Source organism: Semicossyphus pulcher, unplaced genomic scaffold, assembly GCF_022749685.1.
Source record: "Semicossyphus pulcher isolate SPU_LCO1_2020_fin unplaced genomic scaffold, fSemPul1.0.p SCAF_12, whole genome shotgun sequence".
In the NCBI taxonomy this organism is placed as follows: domain Eukaryota; kingdom Metazoa; phylum Chordata; class Actinopteri; order Labriformes; family Labridae; genus Semicossyphus; species Semicossyphus pulcher.
In genome coordinates this window covers 20,478,558-20,501,638 of record NW_027211626.1, presented here as the reverse complement: position 1 = coordinate 20,501,638, position 23,081 = coordinate 20,478,558, and the positions used below count along the sequence as shown (strand labels likewise).

General features: G+C 42.6%; 1 protein-coding gene across 1 annotated transcript in view; it reads left to right on the top strand.

The window, feature by feature from the left end:
* Positions 1-8,041: 8,041 nt before the first annotated feature.
* Positions 8,042-23,081, top strand: part of atrnl1a (attractin-like 1a) — a 312,150-nt gene continuing 297,110 nt past the window's right edge. The window contains exon 1 of the mRNA XM_069659074.1: positions 8,042-8,265. Coding sequence (XP_069515175.1) covers positions 8,042-8,265 — 224 coding nt within the window. The remainder of the gene's footprint in view (positions 8,266-23,081) is intronic.

Sequence of the window (23,081 nt, the reverse complement as noted above, 5' to 3'; positions counted from 1 at the left end):
GGGGTACACCCTGGACTGATCGCCAGTCAATCACAGGGCTGACACATAGAGACGGACAACCTTTTACACTCACATTCACACCTACAGGCAGTTTGGAGTCACCTAACAAGCATGTCATCTTTTTATTTGTCTATCTTGGCCAGGACTCCCTTGAAAAAGAGGTTCTTAATCTCAATGGGATTTCTCCTGGTTAAATAAAGGTTAAATAAAAATAAATAAATGTCTTTGTGAGGAAGTCGGAGTACCCGGAGAGAACTCCACACAGAAAGGCCCACTTCTTCCAAACTGGGACTTGACCTAGGAACCTTCTAGCTGCGCTAACCACTGCAGCATTCATTTTTTTAACACAGCTATTTTGTCACCTTGGGAATCATTTTCTTTCAGCTTTTTGTGTGGTGTCAACCAAGCCAGACACCGCTCTGTTTTTCCGACACAAAGAGCCTCTCAGCTGAGGAAACAATATAGCTTTCTGTGTCCATTTACTGAAACAGCCAACATTTTCACTTACTGCATAATCCCGCACAAAACAGCATGCATTATTGAACTCAGGGACAAATGTGATTCCTGAGACCTACAATAGAATATAATGGAATTTTATTACTACAAGACGGGGCCTTAGGCTTCTAAAGCTGAACATTATAAGGTGTTAAACATTTCAAACTGCTGCCTAAATCTCCCAGGTAACAACTGGTTTACAAAATCCCAAGAGAGGCTAGTTGTATTTGTGCCAGGATTGTGCGGTTTCCTTTGGGTTGGTCTGTCTAATGCTGAAACAGAGACAGTGGTATGTGTAGCTCTGGCTGTGTCTGTTGAACAAACCAACCGAAAGATAAACACAACCAATCGGGTTTGATGTAGCACATCAGAGCTGTAAATTCCCAGGTAGTAGGTTGGGCTGAGCCAAGATCCAGGGCAGGGTTGCAGGATGAAGGGCTGGAGGCAGGAGCTGGAGCAAAGCTAGTGGGTCTGCAGGGAGCAGCAGTGTAACAGTCAAAAGAATCCAGCAACGAGGAACTATTGTGTGGATGAGGCAGCTCTGAGTATTTGTTAGAGTCCTAACTACAGTGTGTGTTTGAGCTGGTGGGGCTCTGATCAGGCAGCGCGGTGGATTATAAAACCCTCCCACACAGATGCTGACTTACCGACCACGTGTCTTTGTTTCCGTCATCGAGGACACTGTACAAATGTAGCTCAGTTCTGTGTGACAACCTGTACAAACATGAAGTCCTCAAACTAAGACAAACAACAATTTTAAGGTTTAATTCATGGTTCCATTGTATTTCAGATCCAATGTTCCCTTTACAGCTTAGAATATGGTAGACATGTTTATTTGATTGGTTTGAAGTGTTGTAAACGTAGTGTAAAATGATGTTTACTTAAGACAACAAACAAAATAAATGGCACAAAAGACGCTAGAAGTCAGTTTGTTTTTTTAGTCTACGTCATAGAAAAGATGTTTCGAGACATACCTATCGACAAGAAATAATATGTTCATAGTTTTATTACTGTTATTTTTTGTTACTGTTACTGTTGAAGCCATTTTTGCTGTGTTGTGCATGGAGCGTGTGTGTATGTTGTCATTTCACTTGCGCAGCTGAGGGCACAGGCAGGTAATCAATCACTTGACCTAGCTATGGGAGTCACAGGTGATCAGCTGGGTGAATTAGGTGAGACATTTTTTTTAACCGTGTTTGTGTGTAGGTCTGTGTGTTTGAATCGTGTCGTTGAAATGAGTGTGCGCAACCTTTTGTAGGTGTTTTTTGATCTGTATGAAAATAAGTAAAATGTTAAACGTTGCGTCATGGCAGACCTCGTTTTGGCCTTTTTGACCAATGGCCCTTTTGTTGTTCGAGTGCCACTACAGTTACTATTTATATTGTCATATTTGTTCTGTCCTTCTTTTGCCACCTGTACTTTTTGTCTAATTGTATTACTTGAGTAATTTATTTGACTTGCCTGTTTTGTGAGCAGCTGTATCGAGTAAATTCCCCCTGTGCGGGATCAATAAAGATTATCTTATCTTATAAATATCCTCCATCCATTGCTATAGCCAAATAATAAGATACATTACTAAGAATGTTCCTTTACCTGATGGGACGTGTTTTTCTCTTCCTCCTTTCGCAGTTGTTGCAATAGCAGCCTTTAACCAGCAGGGGCCGCCAAACCTCGTTAAAAAACTATAATCTCTTTATAATCTGTTCCCGAGGCTCATTTAATTCTCCCTGCCATCCGCTCGCTCCCTCTGCATCTCTCTCTCTCTCTGTGTGTGTGTGTGTGTGTTCTTTATTGTCTCAGTAAAAACGCCTGCGATGCCATATAATATTTAGCATCTACACATGTTTTACGGCACATCTGCTCTGGTGAAACACGACACAGCTGGGAGGGAGAGACATAAATATGAGCGCTGATAAAAAAGGATGATGAGAGTGACGTGGTGTGTATCTGCTCTGTCTCATAATCCTCATTCATCCATGTCCCTCCGGTGCACTTAGTTATTCCGCTATTTAATTATAAACAAACTGTCAAAAATCAATATGAGTTTTTTTTTTTTTTTTACCCCCCCCTCTTTTCATTTTCCTCACAGTGGGTTCTTTGTGTAAGCCAATCAATATTCCTACTTTGGCCCTTGGGGGGAGGTTAAAAACAATCTATAATAGAATTCAACTCCAGCAGCAGGAATAACAACAAGCCAAACCAATTTCCCACAGGCTAACTGTGAGGTTTAATACCTCTGTTTGCTTCTCTTGGGGCTTTAAACTAGTATTCATGCACAGAGGAGGGTGGCAGGTTGTGTTCATAACGCCTTTTAGACGGGAAATGATGAAGAAGAACAAGTAGACACGAGTCAGATGATGTTTATTCACACGTACTTGGACAAAATCCACTTTCAGATGACAGGAAAGACTTTCCCGCTGCACTTGTGACACCAAACACTTAATTTTCTACCAGCAAGCTAATAAATATTGATATGAAAAAGATGCATATCTCCATATCCCTGACCTTGTCATTTATCTTCTAAGGCAAAGCAGATCCCAGATCAGTATTCCCATCACAAGACGTTTGATAAATACTCCCCCTAATTTAGAGGCAAGGCAGATGGTCTCGTTGCTGGCAAAAGAGCTGCGAAAATTAGGGCAAAGGAAGAAGAAGTGTATGTCAGCAGCAGCAGCAGCAAGGTGTGCCGGGGAGAGCTGCCGTGTGTCCCAGGAGGGGTGAAGAAAGGAAAAGCCAGGCCGCACTAAACCAGCTGTTTCCTCCAGAAATGGCCGCCTGCCAAAGTACCTGCTGTCGTCAGATAAAATAGAATCTAAATAAGAATCAAGCGGAGGTATTTGCTAAGCTAAATGTGATTCAAAACTCCTGGGAAGGCGGTAAATGACTTAATTTAATCGTGCTGGCTTCTGGTACAGAAGTGGATTTCAAACATCTTAATATTGCAGATGAATGTGGCGCATATGAAGTTATAAACCCATGAAAATGAAATGAGTCTTAATCATATCGAGCTGATGGAGATGGATCGTTTTACTGCTCCCTTATGTGCTGAACAGACTGAGCTCCAGCAGTCGGAGATGGCATCCTCCATACTTGCATTTATCGTTTTTATCAAATTACCTTTTTTTCCTCATGTGGGGAATTTATCTGTGACTCTACAGTTTGCAGAATGCCTCATGAACAGATAGCATTTAGTTGAACAGTATTTTCACATCAGATATCTGCTCATGAATACAAGGGTCAAGATTTAATGTGTCTGAAGCGTTCTGGTGTCTGTTTGAAGTCCAAACAGTATTGACCAATCACGTCTCAGCAGGCTTCCTGCTGAGGAAGAGAGAGCAAAAGAGCCAGACCACTTCTGTAATGCAATCCAAGAACCCATCGTCGATCATCCTTCAACAATTTACCTCACTATTAATCTCTGTAAATAGATAGCTGCTGTAAGTGCAGAACAAAATCTAGTTGTAGATGTCATCCCACAACTCTAACTTCATTCCTACGTCGTAGGTTGCAGTTGGACTGTCAACAATGACACAGAATGTGTCAACACTCTGGAACCTATCACTGGAGGATCCCTCTAGAGGGCACACCAGAGAGCTCAGCTCGTATGCAACTACCGCACGTGCGGGATGTAAACAACAGACATGACAATCGAGGAGGTTACAAATATACATTATTTCTGAGCTCACAGCAGAAAAAGCGACAGCTTTTGTGTGTTTGGTGGACAGAACTCACCGTCGACCATTCCTCCGTGCTTGTACATTACGATCCCGGGCTTGTTTCCATTTAGTTTTGCAGGTTTCCACGTTGACTTCTAAAATGCAACTTATCTGTCTCCAGCTGTTTTGACAGGCATGTTTGTCGCTGCGCAGAGGCAGTGACATACTGTACAGACTTGTTTTTAACAGCTTGTCTTCAGACTTTCTGCCATTGTTGTTCCTGCTGCTGTGTTGACCCTGTCAAATCCCCTCTGCCTCCACACTGCCCCTACAGTTCATCTGCATACTGCAGCTGTTGCTCCACACAGACGCAGGCAACGCGTCGCAGCCATCATGCACACGCGAACGCGTAGTTAAAAGCAAGTATATGTCCAACCTTAGACCACAAAATTGTTAAGTGTAGCAAAGTGCATCCTGACCTCTAACCTTCTGGAAACAAGGTCAAGAAGAGCAAAACAGAGAGCTGACAGAGGCCAACCCTCTCTGTTTTTGAGTTTGTGGTACTTTGCATTGTCACAGTCAGCAACCCTTTTATATAACATATCTATATGTAAGCTTTTTATTCATTCCTTATATAGAAAATAATGATAGTATAATGTTTGTTAAATGAAAGATGATCCAACACCCGAGTAACCAAATGAACTGATTTGACAAATGCACTTTTGTTTTTGTTGTAGCGCCTAGCAGAATTAGCACAATGATGCTAGCGTACATGTTCACACTCACCTTGTGATACACCAGGTCTCTGCTAAGACAGGTAACTGTTGCAATACCTCAAGTTTAAACCCTGTGATACTCCTCGTCACACTGCAGCAGAGTCGTATTTTCCCTGAAAAGAGTCTATCTTTATGAGTTTAGGGATTATCATCCGCTGGCTCGACGGAAGTCTTTGCGAGCCTGCAGGGAGCACAGATGCAAATTTTGGCTTTGTTTTCCAAAAGCACAGAATCTCCGTGTGTGTCTTTAAAGCTTTCAGAGTGAGATAAAGTTATAAATCAGGAAAGACAGTTTGGGGAATTAGGCCTCTGTTGTGACAGTCTGTCGTATCTGTCTCTGAATCAACTCAAATGCAACCAGAGAGAAAAGAAGTCTGTGTCTGATTTCGACGCATTCTTTCTCTGCTTTCTGCTTACTGTCCGTGTTTAATGATCACTGATTGATCCCTGCAATAGATGAACAAACTGGACACAGCAGTCACTGCAGGCATTCAAATCTGTCTCTATTTCCAGCTGGTGAATAAATAGATAATACTTGAGCATTATGCAGCACCAGAGCCCGCTCTAATGGATTTACTGAAGATACTGATGAGTTATGCCGTCTCCAAATGATCTCAGAGCAATTTGTCCAGCAGAAATTAACATTTTACTGCACTTTTATTCGCTATCATTCCCTGTGGTGGTTACCCCCTCTCATAACAACACGGAAGCATGTGCAGAAAGATTCAGCATATTTCTAAAGCTGGAATTCAACACCACTATTGTATCAGCCATGAAAAACTAAATATTCAGTGATGGAACTCCCAGGGGACAGAAAGCGTCAGTGTTTGAAATGCAGCAAACAAATCCCCGTCGACACATCATGCATGAACCACAATGTTTGCAGAAGACTTTTAAAAATTCTGATCATGACCAAATATGAAGGATTATCTGTCATCATTTTATTAGCAGGACCATTACTGTAATGTAAACCCTACGGACATGCATTAATGGAGAGATATCAGAGTGAGGGGGCTGCACATGGACAGCTGGGGGATTCGGTGCCTTGCTTAAGGACACCTCGACAGTGCCCAGGAAAGGAACTGCCATCTTTCCAGCTACCAATTCCATGCTTGGTCCATACTGGGACTTAAACCGGCCACCCTTCGGTTCCCAAGCCAAGTCCCTACAAACTGAGCTACCCTCTAACCCCAATGACTGTATATGTAGACGGACAACGCATCTCTATCTGCTCTCAGTGTACTAGATTGATGCCAAAATACCCCCCGTGATTGGTGCTGCCATCTTGCATTGGTGACTTCATTTGGAGCCAGAGCTGCGCAGTAGAGATCGGCAGGTGGAGCCACCAAAGACACACACTTAAATTACTGGGGGAGAAAAACTTCAATGACTGTAGTGACTGTTTAAGTTACGTCTCCTCTCACCATTCCTCCTCTACTCTGCTAATCAGGAACAGATCGGCTGCAGGAGCCGGATGAATCAACAGATCTGTCAATCATCCTTTTTACAGCATCAAATAACTAATTAAAAATAAACTTCTGAGAAAAATGAACACTTGGACATAAATCAGCATGATAAGAACTAACTATAATGACAGAAAACATGTTTCAGAAACATTTATTTGGTGTGTATTTTGATTTTATAGCTTGACTCATGTCCCATCTGTTAACATGGAGGAGGCGGGCTTTATGACCTATACTGCAGCCAGTCAGCAGGGGGCGATAGAGATGTTTTGGCTTCACTTTTAGGGAGCTGTCATGTCGTCCATCTTTTTATACAGTCTATGGTCAACCCTGAAAGAATTACATCCCTTTCATTGTTCTTTTATTGGATATCAAAAAAATATGTTACTGTTCCTGCCTGTTTAGAAAAATTGTCTCAGTTGGCTCAGGAGCTGTAAGAGTTCGGTTCACAGCTAGAAATATAAAAAGTGAACGTAGTCTTTAAAAGTGAAGCCGATGCAGATGTGCCTTTTACCAGCATTCTCTCTAATTACCAGTAGGGGGTGACTCTATTGGTTGCAAGTTGTCTTCAATACAGCATGGTTACATTTATCAATTATAGAGTAAAAATGTGTACCTGTGATTGGCAAGTCGTTCCCACTGCAGCTTGTCTACTGGGTATCCCCCTCTTGTCCAAATATGGTTACTTCTGGCTCCACAAAGCCAAGTTGGCATGATATACTTGATTTTAATATAACTCCATCACCCCAGATTCAAAATGTTGGGGGTATTTTTTAGGGATCCCTATAAAAATGGAAGGAAAATATCTAACTATCTATCTATCTATCATCAAGTTCATGTTCATGTTTCATTTGGCTGCACAGAAAGTACTCATCCTTTAGTGCTTTCTTCTTCTCCTCCCCTTTTGACTCTTGCTCATCATCTTAAATGCCTCAAGTTCAAACTAGCAGTACAAACCGTCCTGAGCCCGTGCTGCAGACGGATGTCACTGGCTTTGTCTCTGCACACTGTCCCTGCCTGCTGCATGCCTTTAAAGGGAACTGCCCCTTTAACCGTGCGGCCGTACTGCTCATGCTCGGGGCTTTGTGCTGGAGTTTCCCCGTCAGAGAAGCAGCTGTGGACCGGAGACAGAGCAGAGAGGAGCGCTGCTCTCTGTCGCATCCTCTGACAGCGAACCCGAGCAGAGGGCACGTCTTTGTCTGGGATCGCATCCAGCAGGACGCCGATGATCTCAGCTCCGTGGTTTGATTTCATCCCGGGGATTACAGTCTGGGATGTTGTTGCTGGATCAGTCACGGTCGCGTGTTTACATCGGAACCCGGACCGGAGTGGAAGTTATCTGGGCGACTTGTGGTGACGCGTTGCAGAGCGCGTAACATGGGTTTCAATGGTTTTGTTGCTCAGAGCGGATGGGTCCGATTGGAAATACGCTGACAGTGTGTTTAAGGTCGAAATTGTTTCCATCAAAGTTTCATCTCTTTGTCCTGCCCCGCAGCTCTCTCTACGGCGCTCGGTATGTTCTGACAGTGCGTAATTACTGTTTTCCTGCGCCTTTTCCACAGGCGTCACAGGTACACGACTTGAGCCTACAGACACCTCTACCGATGACAACAGATAACCTCGCATCGTAAGGTGACAGTTCGGGTCCATCATGGATGATACAAGAAGGATTCAGTCCAGAAGGAGAGCCCGGGACGTCTTGAAAACATACCTGGGATTATTTGTGATGCTTCATCTCGTGCTGCACGCGGAAGCCTCTGCGGTGTCCAAGTCCTGCGATAAAAGCTGTTATTCTGGGAAGTGCGTGAACGGGAGCTGCGTGTGCGACCACGGATGGGTCGGGGATCAGTGCCAGCACTGTCAGGGAAGATTCAAGTAAGTTGGTCATTAATAAGACATCTGCCAAGCGCCTGTAAGGGCTCTTATCCTACTTGTTAGGATGTTATTTACATCACTGTTGGGTTGAGCAAAGTCTTAAACTGACATTAGGTGTTTGAACTGGTGATCCCTTAAAGCTGTGTGAATGACAGGTTGGTGCATCTCTATCCAGTAATTCTAGCCTTCTATCAGCTGCTACTTTGGGTTACTATCCCTGTTAAACAGCCTGTTTGACTGGGTTCAGCGAATAAGTATAAGTTATTACATCCATATGTGTCTTTTCTGGCTGATTTATCACTCAGAAATTGCTAACGCTGCATATTTTGTTCGTGTCAATCAAAAGCTACAGTCTCCAGAAGGGGATACCACACATTCACATCGTATAGGTCACTCCTGTGCATTAACACAGTGCAGAAAGGGCCAAGTTACTGCATAGGTCAACTGGTTCACATCAAACATGAGTGCAGAACACTTTTCTAAATATGTCAACATGTAATTTTAATGCCCAGACAGGAGATTGCTGTCTGCTGCTGCTGCTGCTGCTGCTGCTGCTCAAGAGTGAATGGAGCGCAGTGACTCGCTCCCCTCACTGTCACTTTAGAGCACTACTCACACAGACCTAAAAAGCCTACCAGGGCTGCCAGCGAGCAGTAACTGTTAAAAAATAAATCAGGATTCTGAGACATGCTTTACTTGGCTGGGAAGCTGAAATACTGTATGAGGAAGGTTTTGATCAAGCCGCTGTGTTTGAAAACCAGGTAGAGGATGAATAAATATGCTAGTCAAAAACTTTATAGAGGAGGAATGGGATGTTTTCAGTCTGACGGATTGTCACACATGGCAAGAAAAGACAGCAACCATCATTATTATTCATTTGATTTGACTCTAGGAAATAACTTGATATTTTTGTGTCAGATTTGGTGACAAGTTGCCACTCACATTATTGTTTTGCAAGATAATTTACACCTGCAAACACTGAGGAATTTTCTAACTATGTTACTCTACCATTGGATCTATTACAGTATAAATATACTTTTAATTGTGGGAATATATTGCAATGAATACATTACCCTATTTCAAAGAACATAGCGTATTTATGCCCGTATAATTGTGCTTAATTCTCCACCATGTTTAGTGTTGGTTCACAAACTTTAATGTGCTCATCTTGCTTCTCTTGAGTTCTTTTTCACCTCCACCTGCTGTACCTGCACACAGCAGCCTGCCCTGCCTCTTTCCGTTCCTCTCTCCCAACATCTGTCTGCTCTGTTTACATTCATCAGGAGCTGTACGTTTAACAATGTCGACCAAATAACATCCATTATCTATACCGCTTTTCCCGTTCAGGGTAGTGGGGGATAGCTGGAGCTGTACCCAGCTGTCATTCAGTGAGAGGCGGGGTTTACACCTCGGACCTGGACTGGACAACCTTTTTACGCTCACACTCACACCTACGGGCAATTTAATGAACCTAACGAGCATGTCTTTGGACTGTGAGAAGAAATCGGAGCACCAGGAGGGAACCTACGCATGCATGAGGAGAACATCCACACTCCACACAGAAAGGCCCACTTCGTTCCAACCGGGATTCGAACCAGTAACCTTCTAGCTCTAGCTGACAACAACTGCACCACCTTGCAGGCCCTGTTGTCTATCAAAACAATCAAAACCAGCGTGGTACTGAGCACTACACTGCTCCACTTAAAAGCTTTTAAAACAGCGGCATAAGAATTTACAGGAAGTCATCTTTCTCTGAATGTATGTGCGTTTCTCTGAAGAGCATGTGTGGGGACCCTGCGCGTGACAGTAAGGCGAGGGGAGAATGTCCACTTGTTAATCGATCGTAGATGATGATCTTGGACAGATAAACGATAGAATTGGTGGCCAAATATTCTTGGATGGCCCGCCCAGGTGTAGTCTGTGTGGGAAACATTGGACGTTGCTATTAGTATGTAACATGAATAGCCTTGCAGTTTGTTTAATTGTCACGTGATCTTCTTCTTCTTCTTCTGTTGTGGCATTAATCACCCCTCATACCCTCCAAAGAAGGTGCCGTTTTCCTTGTCACAATCACCTACAGTCTGTTCTGCACAAGTGGGGACAGAGAGATGGCAGGACTTCAGTCTGATATTTTCTCTCTGGAGGATTGTATTGATTTCTCAGTCGATGTGATTGTTGTAAGAGCGGTGAACAGAGCAGGCTGGAGGCTGGACAACAGACGCACAATACGACGGGGACAAGCTTTTCTTCTTGTGGCTGCTTAGTGTGAAGACAGTGTCCACTAATACGGAGTAATTCTCACATGCACACACTGAAAATACATTGTAGGCCTAAAATCTGTATTCGGACAATTTGTATCTAATTTATATTGTAAATACTGCGGGAAGAAAGAAGTAAGAACGAGAAGTGAAAAAGGGAAAAAGACAGAAAAATCTGAAACTCCTTCAATGCTGTTATTGATGCCTATCAAAGAAAAGGTTTGTGACGTGAGAACTGTTGTATTTTGAAAAACATAATTTAGTGTTTGACAATGAAATTCAAGATAAGTGATAAACCTATAAATGCTTGTAGCCTAATATTAACCTGAAAGTATGTCCAGTCTGTCTGATCTACTTTGACGCTTTAAACTTCAGTCTTATTTAACCATGAATAACTGGCATAATGTCATGTTTTGCACAATATTTTTCCCAAAAATGTCCTCACCAAAAATTGAGTATTGAGTAACACCGGATTACAACCCATGGCCAATCCGATGGCGTGACAAAGCATACAGAGCGATAAAGAAGTACATTTACTGGGACACAGGGGCAATGGATGGGTCAAACAAATGTAAAAGTTCCATCCATGAGGTTTCCTTATTAAGTCAAGTATATGTTGATATGTGTGATGTCGTGTAACTAGTGTAACTCGTGACTTTTTTCTAATCATAACCAAGTATTTTTTTTCCTTGAATCTAACCAACCTGCGAAGGTTTTAACTAGGGCTGTCAAAGTTAATCCGTTAATGAAGAGTTAACGTGCATTCCCTTTAATGCCACTATTTATTTTATTAGTTCTATTATTATGACCCTCTGTCCGCCGAGCAGAAATGGATAAACAAAAGAGTCTTTTTAAATGTCAAGTTCAGCCTCAAAGCCCTGCTAGAAGGTTCTCTGGACAAGACAAAAGTTATTTGTATTTACTGTCGATGTGAACGGAGTTACCACCGGAGTACCTCGAGCCTTAAATACCACTTGCTGGCCAAGCACACAGCTGATGCAGAGAGCCCCAGGTTGTGTCTTTTAGTGATTAAACTTTGACTAAAATGATGTTATTTTTATCTCTTACTGCAGACTCAATTACTTATTACTGAGGAATGTTACATTCAGGTCAACATGCCGTCTGTTGTTGCTTGTTGGCCTTCAGTTTGCCATGTTATGCTTTCAGCATATTTGTTTCGGAATGTTGCAGTAATTATAAACAGACATTTGTAAAAAGGAAGCATACTTGTCCATTCCCATATTGATAAGAGTATTAAAAACTTTTGAACTTTTTTGAAACTAAAAAATATCTCTTTAAGGTACATTTACAACAGGTAAAAAATGTTTAGAGTTTTTGATTAAATATTTTAATTGATTGACAGCCCTAGTTTTAACGCGTTAACCACACGTTTTCCGTGTGTTTTCCAGAAAGGACGTGTCAGTATGAGGACGTGTCTGCATGCTATCAGTAGGTGCTAATTTATAAAACGTTCTTGTTGTTGTATTGGAGGATAGGAACAATCAGCCTATTTGATCGTTCGGGTTGGAGAACTTCTTGTTAGTAACTCTTACATGACCAACTTTTCATTATGTAATTGCCTTCAATCATGGGGCAGGAACACTTTGGGAATCTTCCCCTTCCATCCTCATAGGGTCTCTTTGTAATAGAAATCACACTACAATGACATCATACACAGAAATAGCTTCTCTGAGCTTCCCCAAGTTCTGGTATCGGAACTTTGAGGAACTTCCATTTCATGTCATTTTTGGCAGCCCCTGTCGACACAGCGGTATGTCTTATTCCTTCAGTTGTGTGCGTTAGAGAATATTATACATGTCTGTTAAGGACAGGAGCACTTTCTTTTAAATGGGTAACATACTACTCACTCTTAAAGTTAGCAGGAGGAGTGTTTGTTGTTGCAGTACCATGGTAGACCAGTGGAAATGATTGGCAGTAAGGCTGAAACTGATATGCTGTATCCTGTTGGTACATCCATGTTCTCAACAGGTATTAAAAATGAACTGAAAACCTTATTACCTGGAATCAAACGCATGCTGGACTTTCATCCCCAGTTCATTCTCTAGTATCTGTCCTTTTTTATTTATTTCATGAAACAAACATCCCCCACCAAATCATCCTGTAATCCATGTGAAAAAAACCTCTACTGTAAGTTGTTTTTTGGGATTGTGAACTAGATAAATCTCCCTGTCAACAACCAACACTGTACAAACACTGCTGTCCAAACAGTTGTGTTATCTAAAGGCTTCACTGTACTTGCGGTGACATCGGCTGTGTGTATTAGCGAGGACAGATTTGGCGAGCGGCGGACAGAGAGCGAACCTGAAAACACTCCATACTAAAGCCTCAGTGGTCACTGGACTGCTGTTGGGACACACACACACACACACACACACACACACACACACACACACACTGTAGTGTCTCATATCCACAAAGACAGATCCAATAAAGGAGAAATAGGGAGTAGACTGTGTATTGATTTAAGGTATTGGTGCTCTGTGGAGTTTTATTGGTCTGCAGTCTCACCCCGTGTTTTCCCCTGGCCTTCTCTCAGATATTCCTCTGCTGTTCTTGCTCTCTTTGTACAGACTGCGTGAAGTCTTGCTTGTTCTGAAATACAAAACACACATGTAAGTCATACTAACACAAAAACATACATCATCATCATCAGAGTTAAGTCATCATATTGGGACATTAAGAGGATGGTCAGCAGCTGCAAACACTCTTTTGATGACCGCAGTCTTAACCCCCAACACTGCTGAGATTGACTTTGTCACATACAAACCACAGTCTTCTTCTCTTTTGAGGACAAATTATTATGTTGGTTGTTACAAGGTCTGGTTAACCAAACTAGCATGTCACTGTTTAAGCTGCACTTTTTGCAAAGGAGTCAGAGAAACTATAATGTCCATAATGTCTGATTCAGGAAAAACTGGGCTATGTTGCTACAGGTTCATCTTTCCTTACGAGCTAATCGCTAACTTTATCTGCCATGTGCAGCGGTTATCAGAGCTTGTTCTGTTGCTGCTGGAGTAAACCATACTGTAAAAGTTCTGTGGCAAATTGCTCGAAGGGGTTAAAATGATGGTCCTTCTCTTTTTTAAGTAGGTAGTTTAGTTGGTGCATCACTTCTCTGTTAGCAAACGCTGTTTAAAGGAAGAAATGGTATGATAAGCTCAGTCTGTGGTTGTGAAATTAAAAACATTTTTACATTCAACCATCCATCTCAACTCTCTTAAACTTTACAATGTACCACAATACCTTCACACTGTCTCCCACTTAGACATGTAAACATAAGTACAAACTGGTCATTTTAACTGGTTGGTCTCTGGAGCTCTAACCGACTCAGAATATTGTCAGCTGAATTAGATTTGGCTGTTTAATACGAAGCATCAACTACTCTATTTATTTTTTCAGGTCAGCATCACATCAAAGTCATGTCACCCTGCGACAACAACTTTCTTAGGGATTGTAGTCACTTCACTGTAATTTTTAACCATGATTTAACTGTATGACTGATATAAGTCACTGGGTCTTCTTACGTTATCAGAGATACAAACAGAGCTACAGTTAGCGGTAGCCTCGCCCGCACCTTCCAGCGCTCCACTCAAGAGCGTCGGAGAAACATTGATTTTCAACACAACAGAGATTCAATCATTTGTGAACCTTTTCTGCTTCAGCGTTCCGACAGCAGTCGGGAAGCACAGGGCGGACGCTGTAGCCAGCTTCGGGGCTAACTCCGGTCACTTTAATACGCTAGCAGCAAGAAAAAAGTAACACAGTAACCCGGCTTGAGTCTTGAGGAGTCGTAGGCTTTATTACACACAGCCTTAAAGGGCCAGTTTGCCGATTTTCAACCTCAGTCCTCTCATGCTATCATGGGGAGCTATGCCATTATGGTAGAAAAAAAATGCAATTTTGCTCTGTGGCTTTGGAGGACGCTATCTGCTTCTCCAATGGGCCCTGGAAAACCAGACTATGTAAAACACATCATCTGGCGGAGGCCAGGAAGCTCGCTAAACTACACTTCCTCAATCTAGGACGCCCGCCTCGGATGTCATGTCTCATTCAAAATCGTCAGGTTTTAAATGTAGACGTCAGACCTGAAGATATTTTAGACGATCCAGCGGTATATTCTCGTCGTATTTCAGATTCTGTGCCGCTCTGAGCCGTTGCCTGCAGCGAAAATGGTAGTATTCCACTCCAGTGTTGCTCGCTGGGCCGTTCCTTTCAGAGGGAGGGGCGCAATGCACGCTGGGTGTTGTAGGAATGTAGAATGGGTGAAACCACGAGCTGTTTGTACAACTCTCTCCACAGCTATGGCGCTGATTTCAAATGTTATTGCTTCTATCTATTACAGAGAACACTATTCCTAAACAGAGCCACGCTTCTAGTGTAACACTGTTCAGCAGAAAATGTTGCTCCTGAGCAAAGCTTGAATGAATGAGCACTGATGTATAAATTAGAGCCTGCCAGTTGCTCCTGCTTTGCTCTGTGTACAATGAAACACAAGTTGAAAGAGGACTTCCTGGCTAACAATTTGAATCGATTTTTGGGAGCCAGCTGCAAAAAGCACCCAAACACTGTTGTAGCAGAGCTGTTGTGTCTCTGAGTTTGTCGCAAGGGCAAAATAATTAGAGAACTACTGTGCAGTTGTGGAGAGTCAGATCATCTGGAATATTACATTTTTAGTACTGAGTGAATATTAAGTCAGGTATTTTAAGTACGAATGTTTTGATGCTTCACACACATCCGTGAGTCTTTTTAAGTTCAGTGTCTGGCAGATTCACAGTGCACAGTTTTATCGCTTCAGGGCTGTCGACTGCGGCGGTGAAGAGACACTTTCAGGTAGAAGCTTTTCATCAGACTAAATAGGCTACCTGTTTATCCTCGATTAACCTCGCGGCACAGGCGAGGCTGCGAAACACCCGTCGACGGACGTGACCGAGGCGTCTGGCAGTTTCAACGTCAAACTGTCTAATGCTGCACATCAAAGCGAATCTATTTGCCTCGGGTTTTACTTCTATAAACCACTGTATTTATCTCACTTTGTCTCTTGCATGCTAAGTGCAGGCAGCCAGAAACACCGGAGGCCGCGGGGAAATGAACTTTTGGAGCCATTATCTTGACACAGAGATGCAGCAGGAGGCTCTGGATGAGGGTACTGATGGTGCTAATTGATAGAGGAAAAGAACGGATGAAATGAAATCATACTCGCTGTTGTAAAGCTCTCACTCAGTGTGCTGGAGCTGTGATGGGAGTTTTGCCTCTCAGACAGCTGGAGCCGAGTGAGCTGTATTAATCACACAGGAGCCTGATAAATGGACTGGGGCGACTCTGAGCTCAGATAGCACTCTGCAGGAAGAGGGTTTAAAGATGTACCACCTCTTAAAGTCGGTCAGAAAAGTTAGCGGAAAGAAAATATCACTCTACCTTTTTATAAATAAGTATAAAAACACATAAAGTACTATATTTATTTCCAAAATGGGATTATAGTTTTGGATTAAAGCCCTCCGCTACATGTCTGATTTAATCTGTCGACTAATGCTGTGAGCGCAGTTTAGATGTTATGGTGGCTCTGAAATCCTATTATATGACGGTGGGGCCCTTTATGGCTGCCCTTCAGTTTGTGCGTCGCAGCATTGTGGATGTCATGAGGCATTTCCGCTGTGACCCAGGTAAATTTAGATTGGACTGTCGTGATGATTCAGAGAGAGATTCAATCTCGACCAGGGTTCATGTTTGACAGGATTTCATTGGATCTGACTCTGACGACGAAATCTGATCACAGTGGATTCTCTCATCAGATGTATTTGGGTTTAGTTTTTACAGTTTTTAATGACAAAAAGTCAAAAGAACTTTATAGATTAGAGCTTCAGGTAAAAAGTTTCAAAGGGTAAAACTCTGCCTGCATGTTGGGAATACTAGCCTTAATTTAAAATGTTGAGATACAATCTGCAGTGGTTAGCCCTGTCCCCTCACAGCTAGAAGGCTGCTAGTTCAAATCCCGGTTCGGACGTAGTGGGCCGTTCTGTGTGGTTTCCTCCGGGTACGCCGGCTTCCTCTCACAGTACAAAGATTTGCTCGTTAGCCCCCCCTTGACAGGATAATGGGTATAGATGATAGATAGATGAGACACAATCATGGGAGTTAGGGATGCACAATATTGGATATTTTGCCGATATGCCGATCTTTTCCAACCATTGTTGCTGATTTCGATACCGATATATTAGGCACATGTTTTTTTTCCACCTAATTGCAGAGAACATCAAGTCTCCCCTGTAGTGGAATTGATATCATGCCTCCTCTTATTGTAGTGGCCCACTGGCACATGCCGAAATAACATAATACAGTGCTTTTTAAAATGTACACATTCACTGGGCAATATAAGAAAACTACTTAAACTTAGATTATGTACAAAATGCCATAACACATAACACTTTCTTTTCCTTTTTAGGGAATCATCGAGCATTTAGGCAGAATTAAGCGTTGTTTTATCGGCGGGAAAATATCAGCAGAAAAATGACGATGCGGATATGTCATTTTCAAGCCATAATCTGCAGATACCGATAACGTGCCGATAATATCGTGCGTCCCTAATGGGAGTTTAACTGGAGTTATGGCCGCCCCTTTTACCTCAATAATTGCTGTAATTTGGTCGGTCTGAGCTGTCTTAGGTCAGGCTTTTCACAAAATTAATCCAATCCAATAAAATCCAACATTTTTAATGATAGTTAGTTGTAGTCTTGGCTCATTCAAAAAGTGAAGATCAATGACGTGAACATTGCTGAGAGCCAATCTGTGTGTTCTCTCGAGCAACAAACAGGACACAGTGAAACACATAAATAATACCCCTGCTTTCACGTGCTCATCAGACACTTGTGCCAAAGTCATTATTCCAATGCTGTTGTGTTCACAAGCTTCAAGTCACACTGTGGAAACAACATGGACGCCACAAAGATAATTTTGTTGGGTTTAATTGCTCGAATACCAATCTGTCATTCTATGTGTACAGCAACTAACGCTTACAACACAAGGCCATATTACACAGTACATGTGAGCCAAACCTGAGATATAATACGTGAATAATTACAAGTTTCTTGCCATCAACACATGACGTAACATGACGTGAAGTTTTTTAACTTGGCAAGTCAGTGTTAGCATGGCAGCAGTTAGCTTGCGTACACTGCTGATCGTTTTAAGTAAGGAGGAATGAAATGATTCGTTAGCTTGTAATGCTAACCAACATCACTGCCTCAATCACCACAGATAACACAAACCACCTCACACACACGGGCAGATGTGGCCGAAAGCTGCTTCTGTTTCTGTCCATTGTTTGTTTTTCTTCATGTGAATTTACACAAGGAGCAGGATGGGTAATAATCCCAACAGGAAGCTAATTGTATTGTTTGATGGGACATCAGGGCTCACTGTGATGGTTTAACGCAGTGGCTCTCTGCCAATTAACTAATCCCAGGTGCGACGTAAGTGTTGTGCTGCCAAAACATGGAAGAAGAATAATGTTGTCATGACTTCACTTTGTCGCCATTCTTGTAAGAATTCTGATCACAAATAAGTTTAACCTGCTTTATGGATATTTACTACAAGTAAACAAATCGAATGGAATTCAGATTCAGGTTTTATTTACACCACGGCAACTTGCTTTTACCGCCATAGCGATATTGTAGAAGTAATTAATGTTCTGTTTTTACTTGATAGCAATGCTTCAAAAATGTGGGGGGGAAAAAAAGTGTTCTTGATTGACACACCAACAGGCCAATTTTCCGAGGGTCATTATCAGTGTGTGCAGCCCAAAATACCTCTAGGCCCAAGTGGATAGATCCACAATAGGTTAATATTAGAGTTACTGGAGTTACTGGCAAACTATATATTATAGTTCTTTGATATAAAACTTTAAAAGTAAAGGTAAAGCTAGGCACTTTGCATCAGACCATTTGACCCTCCACTGACTTCACCACACCCAATGACAAATTCAAATTCGTCTTGAACCTCTGAGTTTCTGTTTGATTTCCGGGAGGATTTTATCAATGGAAAACGCCTGCAGACCCAATTGGAAAAACTGAATGGCAAATATCTTTCTTATCAATGAAACCACTAAGTTGTTTGTTGTACGTTCAAGAAAACAAACCCTCCAGCTTTATTAATCAATAGAACGTTTCACATTGGCAGCAGCCATCTTGATTATTAAAGACATTAGAGAGTAAACAGATAAAACGTTGTGATTGTGGTCTGGTCAGGTCTGCTGGAAAATCTGTCTGAACAGGAGGGGGACCAGACGCTTCTGCCAGAGCAAATAAAACAGGAGCTTTCAGATTTGCAGGTTCCCAGGCTACCAAAATATTGCAGAACAAAATGAACCTGCAGGCCGATGTCGGTTTCTGAGAAACACAAACTGTGATAAGAAAACATTTTAAAAAGCCTCAGGACCAGATTAGGGTACCGCAGCCAGCAGAACATTCATCTAAAAAAGCTGATATCTCAAAACACAGATTGTTTTTACAGGAAGTTATAGTCACTACGTGCATTGGTAGTCACAGACGCACAGTGATCTTCATATCGATTTGTGATGCCTGAAGATAGAGAGAGGGAAGCCATTCAAGGACAGAACAACCACAGAAGTGTTTCAGTGAGAGACAGTCTGAGTGGAGACAGAAGAGAGTGCTTTTCTGACATCAGAGTCATCATCTGCTGACACGGGCTTCAACCCGTGTGTGTGTGTGTGTGTGTGTGTGTGTGTGTGTGTGTGTGTGTGTGTGTGTGTGTGTGTGTGATTATGTTCGTTTAAGCCTCGGGCAGTGTGTGCTGATGATGACACAGCTCGTGAACTGAAGTTGCCATCATGCTGTGCTGCTGAGTGTGTTTGTTATGTGTGTGCGCGTGTGTGTTTGTGTGTGTGTGTGGGAGGGAAGGAGGAGCATCGGACGGCCATCTGTCCAGTGTGTTAATCCTGCTATGATGAGAGTGAAAGCAAGGGCATCGCATACACACACACACACACACACACACACACACACACACACACACACACACACGCTCACAGTTGGATTGGTGGGTGTATTACATGAATCATAACCCCCTGTGTTCCTCCCTGAGGCTGGAGCAGTCTCACCGAGACTGGAAAGGTCTGTTCTTATGACATCATCCTCGTGGGACAGCGAGTCCAGCTGACTGAAGGGGGTTTCATTACGCAAACTTTTGCTTCCTGACGTCCTCTCTCCTACCATGACCCGGAAACCAGAGAGGAAGCCTTTGGTAGAGCTTAGAGTGAGGAGAGACGGGTGTATCCTACGCTGGTGTCATTTATTAAATGGTGTGACGTAGGCAATAAATCCAGGTCAATCCAGCATGCTTCCTTCTCTGCTGCTGGTTCTATTTTGCTGCAAAGAAGCATATTAAGAAAGGGGCACAAATAAGAGGTCAATCTTAATCTCGCTCTCAAACTGGCAGTACATTGGAGATGTCAAGGGTCAAAGTTCAATCAGATCACAAAGAGGCGGCTCAAAGTAATACTTCTCGCCCCTGTCCCACAAAGATGGGAAGTTCAAGGAAAATCCGACTGGCTGCAGCATAACAGTGCTTTCATGATCACAGTAGTGAAAGGTCAGGGTGGTGAGGAGAGGTCAGTTTTTAACAGTTTACTAAAGGGGGTTTCCAGAGGAAGTTCATACAGAAGGGTTTGTCCTCTGGGGATTATAGATGTTTTCAGTGAATTTCATAGCAGTCTTACAAGCAAAGTTTGACACTTGTCATGAGTTGTCATTTGTTTTTTTGTTCAGTCTTTTCTTGTTTTATTTTATATACTCCCTTGTGATTTTCTACTTCCTGCCTTTGTGTGTTTTCCCGCTTGTTTGATTGTGTGCCCTGCCGTTATTGTTTTCACCTGGCGCCTTGATTGTCTCACCTGTGTCTGATTAGCCTCACCTCCCAGTGTATTTAGTCTCTGAAGTCGCATACTACATAGTGCGTTCGGCAGTAGTATGTAGTATGGAGCTGTTTTATTTATTTTGCAGTATGCTATGGCAGGCACCAGTTTGCATACTGCATCCTACATTTGGACCAAATCAGTACATACTGCTTGTTTATTATGTGATTTCGAACGCAGCCTTTGTCTTCCCATATCTCTGTGCTAGTTCATCAACGTCTTTCTCTGTGAAACCAACGTTTGTCAAGCCTTATTTAGATTTATCCCCGGAGTCTCCTCGTGTTTTCTCCCCTTCGTTGGATTTAAGTTGAACCTTTTGTTGGACTATTGATTCCCTGGACTATTCTCCGTAAGCCTTCTGTATTTTGCCTTTTTGTTGGTTAAAGTACTCTCCATTTCTCTTTCAATCTCAAATCTTGAAAGACTTTTATTGAAATGGGTGGTGTTTGGTATGATACTTGGAAGTATAGTGAGCTAAGCTACCAGTTACTCTGCATTAAATGAATCCCCAGTGTGCTATCGAAGGTATGTATTTTATTTTTCATTTTCTGCAGTGTGCTGATTTTATTCAAAGTCAAAGCTATTATCACAAAATTATTAGGATCAGTTGTTGTAACATTATTAGCCATAGCTTATCTGCATACATTTCAAGAACAAATTCAAGCAACAAATTTTACAAACAAAAGTTTTTAGAGGTCGGCCATATTTGTTGCAGCCTCTGATGGTCAAGGTTGAGAACTTTTCTGCTATGATCTAGTTTTCCCCATCTTTATTGGTTTATTATTTTAGATCTTTTGTGCATAAATCAAAGAGCTTAATAAAAGAGTTAAGCTACTGAAAAGCTGATTCAGAACACTGATGCTACCACCAAGCTACTGGGAAATGAAGTTAAACTAGCCAAAATGCTACGTATAGTTGGGTTAAACAGATAACCTCAATCGGCTGATAGGCTGACCAACCGTCAGAAGAAGTGTCTCTAAAATGTGTAAGAAAACACTTAATGAACCTCTTTGGCTTAAAATGTGGAGAAATATATCAGCAGTTGTTCCAGGCAGCGATTACAACCAGCCTTTACATTAAATCTCTGTCTCATAATGATGATGTCATAACCTCTCCGTCATGCCCCACACAGCCTCAGTGGATCAATACTCATTTGGCCCTGTGCGTACAGTCTACACATCCCATCAGACACACGCCTTTGTCTTTAAGCAGATTGGTGTTTGTGGTAAAGTCCAGTTTCATTACATCACAGGATAATTAGACAAGTGTTGACGGAAAATGTCTTCCATTAGAGGATAACGGAGGACAAAGTCGGCTCAATAGACGGGCTTTTTGTTCAAGACTCTGTGTGTTTGTGTGTTTGTGTATGTTTGTGTTTGTGTGATTTTTTTTATTTACCTTGAAACAATGGACATTGGGGCTGCACCATACAGTTTAAGCATTGGTATCGTGATGTACGTATGAGCAATATTCACATCCCAACCCAAGATCAGTGAACTGACCAATGTTCAGCGGTTGTGTGAGGCACAGGAAGGAGTAAACAGTGAGCTTTTGTTTCATAGCTCGTCACTAAACATCCCCACTTAGTTATGGTAATCGTAGCCAAAGCCCAAGTTATGAGCTGTATAAAGTGGTTAGATAAACTCGTACTGAAACTGCTATGGCAACACCCAAAACCTCACTGTGTGTAAGACCTTGTGTTTATTGCCTAATATTGTATAAGTCCCCCTTTTGTGGCCATAACAGCCCTGACCCATTGAGGTATGGACTCCACCAGACCTCTGAAGGTGTGCTGAGGTATCTGGCACCAAGACGTTAGCAGCAGATCCTTTAAGTCCTGTAAGTTGCAAGGTGGGGCCTCCATGGATCGGACTTGTTTGTCCAGCACATCCCACAGATGCTCGATTGGATTGAGATCTGGGGAATTTGGAGGCCAAGTCAACACCTTGAACTCATTGTCTTGTTCCTCAAACCATTCCTGAACAATTTTTGCAGTGTGGCAGGGCACACTATCGTGCTGAAAGAGGCCATTAGGGAATATCGTTTCCATGAAAGGGTGTACTTGGTCTGCAACAATGTTTAGGTAGGTGGTATGTGTCAAAGTAACATCCACATGAATGGCAGGACCCAAGGTGTCCCAGCAAAACATTGCTCAAAGCATCACACTGCCTCTGCCAGCTTGCCTTCTTGCCATAGTGCATCCTTGTGTCATGCCTTCCCCAGGTAAGCGACGCACATGCACCCGGCCAGCCACGTCCTGCAAAAGGAGGCTTGACCCATCAGACCAGGCCACCTTCTCCCATTGCTCCGTGGTCCAGTTCTGATGCTCACGTGCCCATTGTAGGCGCTTTGGGCGGTGGACAGGGGTCAGCAGGGACACCCTGACTGGTCTGCGACTACGCTGAGATGCTCTGTGTGTTCTGACACCTTTCGATCAGTACCAGCATTAAGTTTTTCAGCAATTTGAGCTGCAGAAGCTCTTCTGTTGGATCGGACCACCATACAGTATACTGGTTCCTTTGGGCTTTGTCATGTTTCTTTAAGTCACGCTTACCTGACATAGCTACCGTAACTAAGGGTAAGTAAGAAAGGGTAAACTGGTGGAGAATAAT